Raw genomic sequence first — 9,471 nt, 5'->3', positions numbered from 1 at the left:
ACTCCTTTGTCTGTCCATGGTGAGGAAGTGGAGATTGTTGCAAATTACAAATACCTGGGAGTCCATATAGACAACAAACTGGACTGGACATCAAATTCAACAGCACTCTTCAAGAAAGGTCAAAGCAGGCTGTATTTTCTGAGGAGGCTCAAGTCTTTTAACGTCTGCAACACTATGCTGCAGATGTTCTATGAGTCTGTGGTGTCTAGTGTCATTTTCTATGTGGTGGTCTGTTGGGGAAGTAGTATGAAGGTGGCAGACAGAAATAAACTGGACAAACTAATTAGGAGGGCTGGCTCTGTACTTGGCATGGAGCTGGACCCTGTTCACGTTGTGGCTGAGAGAAGGATGTTGTCAAAACTTTACTCAATCCTGGGCAATCCTCCTCACCCACTACACAGTGTGCTGGTTGACCAGAGGAGCACATTCAGCCAGAGACTGATTACTGCCAAGTGTTCCACTGAGCGCTTCAGAAGATCCTTTATCCCTGTGGCCATTAGGCTGTACAACTCCTCTCTATAAGTGCTGGGACATTTTTTGAGTAATGCATGTGCAATACATGTTCATTTCATATGCAATAAGGGACTTTTCTTGTGCAATGCAATTTATTATTATTAGTACTGCCTATTTATTTATACTAAGATTAGTGTGCAATGCATACTATATAACTACTGTAATGGTACTTAATTACCATTACCATACTGGACTTATTATATTCCACATTTGTCATTCCATTCCACTTTAATTAATTTCATATTTGATCTAAACTACCATTTTCACTGGTATAGTTTTATATTATTATTTGTATGTTTTACTTATTCATTTGTAATTTTATTGATATATAGGTATATATTTATTCATTTTATTATCTTTTTCTTTCTTTTTTTCATCTCTTTCTTTCTTTCTTGAGAGCAATTGTAACATGGAAAGCAATTTCCCTCTGGGATTAATAGTTTTTTGAATCTTGAATCTTGAGTTAACATTGTCATATCCATCACCATGCTAAAATCTTCAGAGAGTTGTCATGATTAAAATACTTTTATTCAACAAGAATGCATTAAACTGATTAAAAGTGACTACATTTGTAGATACATTTATAATGTTACAAAATATTTCTATTTGAAATAACTGCTGTTCTTTTGAACTTTATATTCATCAAAATATATTTTGATTTAATTTATATTCATCATGGTTTTCACAAAAATAATAAGCAGCACACCTGTTTTCAACAATGAATATAAAAAGAAATGTTTCTTGAGCAGCAAATCAGCATGTTAGAATGATTTCTGAAGGATCATGTGACACTGAAGACTAGAGTAATGCGGCTGCTGAAAATTCAGCTTTGTGAGCATCTTTATGATTTGTAATCTTAAAGGAACATACATGACACAGGCCAAAATAACGATGGGAATTGAACTTATCTTAACTAATGAAAGACTACCGTAAATATAATCAGACCTTCACCATATAGAACATAACCTCCTCTTAAGATCCCCTCTCCTGCTGGAGTTCTGGTTAACCGCATCACTGTTTTCTATAGTTTAAGATTACTGTGGCTTGTGATCTTTCTCACACTAAACATATCTGTTTGCTTGATTTATATGTCTGTAATAGCTGGGCCATTTGTCAGGACTGAGATTTCAGATGGTATGCTATTGAAGTTTCATTTTTGATCTTTCCTTTTGAATTTAATTTAATTATTATAATCTGTGACGTACTGAGGAATTCCCCACAATCTGCATGGATGTACACACCCACACAAACTCAATGTCTGACACATTCACAAACACATTTTCATTACAGCTGGAAGCTGTAGGATAATTGGGTATTGCTAAGTCATCCTATTAGTTTGAAGCATGTGAAGTGAGTTTCTAAAGTGTGTGTTAGAGCATTAGAGGATGACCACGCACGCATATGGGGAGGGGAACTTTCTCACCTGGCGTGACTGAAATTTTACAAGCTGGTTTCCTTTCAACACTTAAAGTGTGTTCGTGTGTGTATGTTTTGCTTGGTGGCTGGGTCAGTGGCCCAGTGTTGTCTCAGACAACCCTCAGGTGTGGAAAAATACACACATACTGTATACAGAGAGAGAAAGATAAACTGCTAGTCAAATGTTTGGACACATTTGATATCATGATCTTAAAAACCTTTTTTTTTTTTTAAAGCAATTTATTTCTGTGATGGCAAAGCTGAATTTTCAGCAGCCATTACTCCAGCCACATGATCTTTCAGAAATCGTTATAATATGCTGATCTGGTGCTCAAGAAACTTCCTATTATCATCATTCTTGAAAACAGTTGTGCTGCTTAATGTTTTTGTTGAAACCATGTTACATTTTCTTCAGGATTCTTTGAAGAATAGAAAGTTCAAAAGATCAGCATTTATTTGAAATAGAAATCTTTTGTAACATTATAAATGTCTTAACTGTCACTTTCGATCAGTCTGATGTGTCCTTGCACACGCTAACTCTACTGTTCTGCGAGGTCATTACCCACAACAACAAAAACCCCACTGTCTTTGCGTGAGGTATGCTGGCAGACCTTCAGAGCTGTAGGACTCATGTACTGCCCATGTTTTACTAATGACTGAAAGCATTAAAGCCATACCGTCTGTGTGTGCACATAGACAGGAAATTGCCCCTATTAATGGAACTCATCCAGGTTCTCAGTTCTGTGGTAGCCTTCTTGTCTCCTATCGTATCCTATTGTCTCATCTTGTCTCCAAACATCTTGTCTCACTTCTGCTTTGCTCAGTGGTTAGTCTTAATACAACCAAACATTATGTATGCAATAACCATTATTATTATTAATTTTAATATTATTAATATTATAGTATTATGCATTCTTTTTTGTAACTTTTTCTAAACAGAAAAATGCTTTGTTTCACATCAGGCAAAGAGCATGTTGCGTGGTGATGGTGACGTCCATCTGGAGGTAGTTTAGGGGTAAATTGCGATGGCTGTGTTCCTAGGTGCTTAGTGAAATGGCCACCTTGGGACTGAATCAAGAACACAAGGCCAAATAAGTGTGTCACCTGAGCTGAAGTGGGACCTCTTAGAGAGAGAAATAGACTGCGTGTGTAAAACTGCCCACTTTTACTGCTCGGGACATTTACTAGAAGCATGCTGTAACTTAAGTAATTTCATATATCCAAACAGACTTTCTTTCTTTTTATACTCTCCTCTTTTCTCCCCTCCACTGAACAGTATCTACCTACTCATTGAACTTGCTTTTAATGGTTGATTTTAAAAGTCTGGCGCAGCTTTAAGGCATCATAATCTCTTCAGGGATTGAGTATGTTGCTCTCCAAGTTGCTGCGTAGTTGGTGATCTGTTAGAGGATGATATTTCTGTTCCTTTTGTTCTCTGCAGACATTTGACCTTTTGGCCATCTGGCTTTCTGTACTTAAATCCTTTCCCTTTTTATATTCCAAAAAGTCAGCGGAAGCCCAAATGGAACATGAACTGTTTGTGTTTCAGCAATAGCATCTGTGCATTCAAAGTGCATATCCATCAGAGTTTGTATGTGTCTCCGTTGGGGTGAAGTGGGGATGCAGATGAAAGGACATTGATGCGCTCTTGGCTTTTAGACTCTATTCAGATGCACACAGAGTGAGTATTGTTAAAGGAACTGGCTCTCCTGGAGCTCCACTGCTTTGAAGGAATTGCCAATGCATCAGCTTGATATTGTCAACAAATGAACATGTTCGTAGTACAGCGAAAGCAAGTTAAACACTGCTCTTTTTGCTCTAGTTCACAATCACAATAACTTTTGATGAAGGAAAAAGTCAGATAGGGTAGAGAAATCAGATGAAGTTGGATAGAGGGACTAGCTGCATTTTCCACAGAATGCTGTGCATTTAGGTCTAATTGAATGTGAAATGTAAATGTCTTGAAATTCTGTCTTATCTGCAGATAATTCATGTTTTAAGCAAACATCCCAATCCATGCATCAGTCTTTATAATTACTGTACTTTTTTTCATTACTTATAAATATATATCGCATGACAAGAACATGTCCTGATCATATTTTCCCCCAAAATAATAAGTAAGAATAAGAACATATATGTTGATGTAATAGTATTGAAATGAAATATGAAGCTCAGTTTATAACCATTACACATTTTTGAATTATGACATTATTTGATAATGAAGCACTCAAACGCTCTTTACCATAATGGAAAAAGAAAATACATTTATATAATGTGAAAACATATTACAATTAATAGTGTTTTAAGTTGAACACTATGAACATAATGCCCCTCCAAAACCTTATCATAATGATTCTTTGATTTAGGGGTGAAATGCATCCTGGACAATTATTTTTATAAATTGCCTTTTAATATGTGACCACATTAAGTCCACAGTTGAAATTGTTTTAGTGAAATAAGAAAAATAAAGCACCCAAACATTTGGAATGCAGCATAAGTATTTTGGAAAGTGAAACTACAGAATTTAGGAGGGGCACAGTAAAAAAAAATATGCCAGTTGACTCGTGTTCAAAAACTTTCAAAGTGAAAACCAGCTTAAAATGAGCAAAATGATTTGGCCTAAAAGTCTGTTGTTTAAGTATATAAATCACCCACTGTTTCTGTCTCAAAAGGTCTCCGTCAAAACTGGCGAAACCATTAGAAACATTGATAATTAAAACTGACTGATAATTGAAGAACATTCATGCTTTGAATGGTCAGGATATTGAGGTAATCCAAGTTGATTTCTAAACTCTTCGAGAAAATGTATTGAAAATTAGCAAATGTGTGTCAACTTTAGAGGACCTTTTCATTTCCTTAATAAAGGAGTAATGTCCTTAATAAAGGGCAGAGAAATAATGTTCACTTTTTGACTCATACTTGGCATGTGTAAAGGGCATTCTACTATGAAAGATTAATGCTGAAATAACTGTTTTTCTACCTGCCAGCATGACTGCCCTTCTCTTCTAGACCCACAGCTTGCATGCGATTCCCCCCAGTTTTTAGGCACCCACCTGGGTCTCATGAAAGGGAAGGAGTGTGTGGAGTCTGGAGCTTGTGGCTATGTGGTCTTTACTTAACCTCTCTTGTGCACAAGTTAAAGACAATGCTGTTAACTTGACAAATCTTTTTCTTCTTTTCCAAGAAGTGTAATCTTTACCATGTTCTTTTCAGCATGTAGTAAGTTCTCTTAATATTCATCGAGTGTCATTATAGCATTGTTGGCTGCGTTGTTGTTTTGAAGAAATTGCATATTGTTGTCTTCTTTCACATCTTTACTTTCTCCTCTGTTTTTCCAAATAATCTTTTTACTCTTGTCCATGTTGTTCTCTGAAGACTTCACATGTTTTGTAGTCTTGGTAATTAAACAAGGGAGAGGGAGAACTGATGTGTTTTTATCCCTGGCCTTCTTTGACTAGTCTGGTTTCTTTTTGTTAAGTAAATATGGAAACAAAATACACTAGGTTTCATAGGCCTCCCCTGTCGTGCTTTAACTGTGGGTGGATTGCCTTTACATATTTTCCCATCTAATCTTCCCCAGTGTAATTAATGATTTTGGATCACTTAAAGTGATAAAACATTGTTTCTGTTAATGCATTGGGTCCAGATTACCATATAAAAGATTACCAGTATGACTTTCAGAAGACTGTGGTTCATTGCTTGTGTAAGTGGCGCCCCCTTGTGTTCACTAGAACAGACTGATGGTACATTGGATGGGGATTTACAGTATTATGGAATATAATCAGCATATAGTCCAGTGAAAATGAGTGTGTCTATGATTTATAAGTAGATTTTAAGTTTTTGCTCAGTTTGCCAGATTTTTGTTCAACGTGCTGCTTTCTTTTTGGCTGTAGCATCTCATCTGTCTGTCTGATTTATTTTGCCTTTTCTCCACTGCAGGACATTAATGTTTGCATCATGGAGAACTACCCAGAGTGCTCTAACCCACGTCTCTTCTACGTCGTTCCATACTTTTGTGGACAACACCCTCAGTGCAGGTAATTATGACCCATCACTCTTGGGGTATTAATGATGAAGATGGCTGAAACGCACTCAAACCAAAAGCTAACACTCTCTTTAATGGCATTCACTGAACTTGTGCAAATAAGATTCTTGTTTGCATTTTATAATTTATTTGAAATGCATGTTTATTGTTATCTGTGGTGGTTATAGAGTTAAATAGCTGTTTTGTAATCGTGGAGGTTTTCTTCCTATTCTGCACTTTCACAGGCTTAAAGGGATAGTTCACCCAAAAATCTAAATTGTCATCATTTACTCACTCTCAAGTCATTCATGAAGACTTGCTTCAACATATATACAAAAGAAGATATTTTGAAGAATGTTTAGGTTCCCATTGACTTTCATTCAAAAAATTAAATGGAAGTCAAAAGAAACTGTTGAAAAAATATTTTGAAGAATTTTGGTAACCAAGCAGTTTTGCTTCCTATTGACTACCATTTTATTTAGTGTCATTACAATAAAAGTGAAATGTAAAATGTCATCAATTTACTCATCCTTATGTGGTTGAGTAAATGATGACAGAATTTTCATTTTTGGGTGGACTATCCCTTTAAGATCTTGTGCTGTTTTCAGAAATAAATGTTTGTAAAATCTCTTCAGTTAAGCAAGCTGAAATCTTTGTATGATTTCTTGTCAAATAATTGGCTTTTTTTTTGGTCTGCCTCAGGGAGCCGGATGTTTGGGCTGTGGAGAGGGCCAAACAAAATGTTATCGAGAACTTCCTACTTGTAGGAATTCTGGAAGAGCTGGAGGATGTATTGCTTCTGCTGGAGAGACTCCTACCTCACTACTTCAGTGATGTCCTATCCATCTACAAGAGTCCTGGTGTGTTTTATTCAATTACTTTGAAATCATATGTTAGAAATTAAATAAAAAATAAAGAAAATAAATAAATGTGAATGCTAATGCACAAATGAATGAGCATGTTTGAACATGCAGAGATTCAGGTGAAAAAATAATAATTAAAACACTCTTTCATTATCTTCTGGGGAGATTTTGTAAACTTATTTTGCACATCAGCTTGAAAACAATAATAACTGAAGCATGTGCCAAATAATTTTTAGCTGTCTTGAATTGCACACTGTAGCTTTCTCTGTGGCTCATAGTTTAGCAAATCTGATTTTTCTGCAGACTTTTGGAAGATGGGGAACCTTACAGGAACAGTGAAGAAGCACATGCCTACTCTAGAGGCCCTGCAGGTGCTTTACCAAAGGATGAAGTATGAGTATGACTTTTACAATTTCGTTCGTGACAAGTTCCATCTCACCAAGAAGAAGATCGGCCTCAAGTCCGCCTCCCAGAACTCTAATCATGAACCTGACTTTCTCCATGAGCTTGCCCTCAGGACCCATGAGCCTTTGGAGGAGGAGGAGGAGGAAGAGGATGAAGAAGAGGACATGGGGCAGGAAGATGCCAACATCTGGTTGGTTCAGCCCTGAGTAATAGCCATGGAGGTGTAGGCATGGCAGATATCTCATAAGCTTGATGTCTACGTCCAGTCAGGAGGTAGAGTCAAAATTCCCAGGTTAAAATTGGGTGTGTAACCCATTTTAAATGGGACGGCCCTGCAAGACACTCTCAAGAGTAGCACAGAAGGGTCTGAATAATTATTTAAGGAACCAACAATTGGGCAAAATGATTTTGTTCATGTTAATGAAATTGAGTTGGTTATGGTCATTTCCTGGTGAGATGATACAAGATTGAAATTACAGGGATTTTGTTGGATTGTCAGAATGGAGGGATGGACTAATTGTGGTATAACAGAATGAGATGCTGTGGAAGTCTGATTTTTAGGCACTACTCCTGTACACCTGGAACCTGGGTGATCGGACTCACACATCAAGACACACTCACACGTGAACAAATTCAGACAACGCTATGACTAGGCAAGTGAGGATCACAACAACGTGCCAAACCTTCAAAGTGCCAAGGATTACTGCATTAAGCCTAGAAGCTGTAGCTGTAATCACTGTAAACTACTCAAAAACACCAATCAGCTCTCATTATCTTATCATCTCATTGTCACCTGCTTCCCCCTCTGGTTCCAGAAACCTGTTGCAACTCTGTGCCAGAATTTCAGTGCTAGTCTTTTTTGAAAGGATCTTTTTTTATATTGTACATGTAAGGTGTTGTACAAGGAATCAAACACTTTTGAATGCCTGCAAGATGTCAAATGCAGCACACTGTTCATCTAAAATGTTTGATGTGGATGTTAAACATTTCCTTGCCTTGTCAGTGTGTCAATTGTTGTGTTCAGTCATTTTATAAAATTGGGCCGTTAAGTTCCCATTTGGTACATAATGTGCTAAGAACACTTGAAGTAGTAGTTCACACGAAAATGTAATATGTAATGTTTTTTTAGCAGCAATAGAATTTTATCTCATTTATCTCAGTGTATAATGTAAAACTACTGGGATATCAAACAATACCCTGCTAGTTACAGCTAAACAATTCAAAGTTCACAAGTGGTTGACACCGTACTCATATGCCAGTGCCTAATGTTTTGGGTAGGATCACAGAAATTAAAACAAAGTAACAAGAGGGTAATATCAAACTATATTAATTATTTTGGAGGAATATGCTCATGATCAATCAAGCTGTCAGACAGCACATGGAAAAACAAGTTTGACAACAGGACAGAAAATGTTTAATGAATGTGAAAACATGAGTTTGTACATTACATTTAAACCCAATTTAAATGCTGCCCACAGATCAACACCTATAGGTCCATAAGGTTCCTGTAGTGTATTTTAACTGAAGAATGCATTAATTAGAGGTCAGCCTGATGGGGCATTTTTGTTGAACTATGCTGGTAAAGTGAAATGAACGATTAATACATGACTAAATAAATGCTATAGCTACAAGCTCTCACAGAATTTAACACTTCCCATTTAAACTTGCCAGTTAAGTATATAGGTGTATGTACTTGTTTTGTGTTCAATGTGGATTTTTATATTGTTTAATTTATTTTACAGTATTACTTTTGATGATTGCATTCCATGTACGAATCTCAGGGAAAAAAAAGAGCAGATATATTTTTGTTTCTTTGGCATCTAACAGCTGGTAAATATTAAAGCATCTGATAATTGTTACTTAAGGACAGATGGAGTGACTCTTGGATACCAAAATTGAATTAAATTGCTAACATTACAAATTAACTGCACCTTTACTGGGAAAGCTCTCAAAATAAAAGTATTTTAACAGCCGTTGTAGAACCTTTTCATATGTGCTGTATGGAAATATTTCTTATATTTTCTTATTTTATAGTAACCAAATTATTTATATTTTGTATTTTAATTGGATTTTTATGGCAGTTTAATACCCCAATATTCATATTAGTTATTTTATATATGGATTATAATAGTGTTTACTATAGATTTAAAAAATTATGTTTTGTTCGCGACCCCATTTAAAGCATACCACGACCATCTCTAGAATTCTTACTTGAACCGATTCATTTATTACATTCACTGAAACTTGAAG

At 36.1% G+C, this 9,471-nt stretch overlaps 1 protein-coding gene across 1 annotated transcript in view; it reads left to right on the top strand.

Moving 5' to 3' along the window:
* The window catches only part of LOC107696116 (uronyl 2-sulfotransferase-like), a 73,097-nt gene extending 63,909 nt beyond the window's left edge, over positions 1-9,188 (top strand). The window contains exons 7-9 of the mRNA XM_016496296.1: positions 5,869-5,966; positions 6,656-6,813; positions 7,120-9,188. Coding sequence (XP_016351782.1) covers positions 5,869-5,966; positions 6,656-6,813; positions 7,120-7,427 — 564 coding nt within the window. The 3' untranslated portion in view covers positions 7,428-9,188. The remainder of the gene's footprint in view (positions 1-5,868; positions 5,967-6,655; positions 6,814-7,119) is intronic.
* The last annotated feature ends 283 nt before the right edge of the window (positions 9,189-9,471 follow it).

This window comes from Sinocyclocheilus anshuiensis, unplaced genomic scaffold (assembly GCF_001515605.1).
Source record: "Sinocyclocheilus anshuiensis isolate Anshui unplaced genomic scaffold, SAMN03320099.WGS_v1.1 scaffold306, whole genome shotgun sequence".
In the NCBI taxonomy this organism is placed as follows: Eukaryota; Metazoa; Chordata; class Actinopteri; order Cypriniformes; family Cyprinidae; genus Sinocyclocheilus; species Sinocyclocheilus anshuiensis.
Note: the sequence above shows the minus strand (reverse complement) of the source record. Positions and strands in the feature narration are given on the sequence as shown.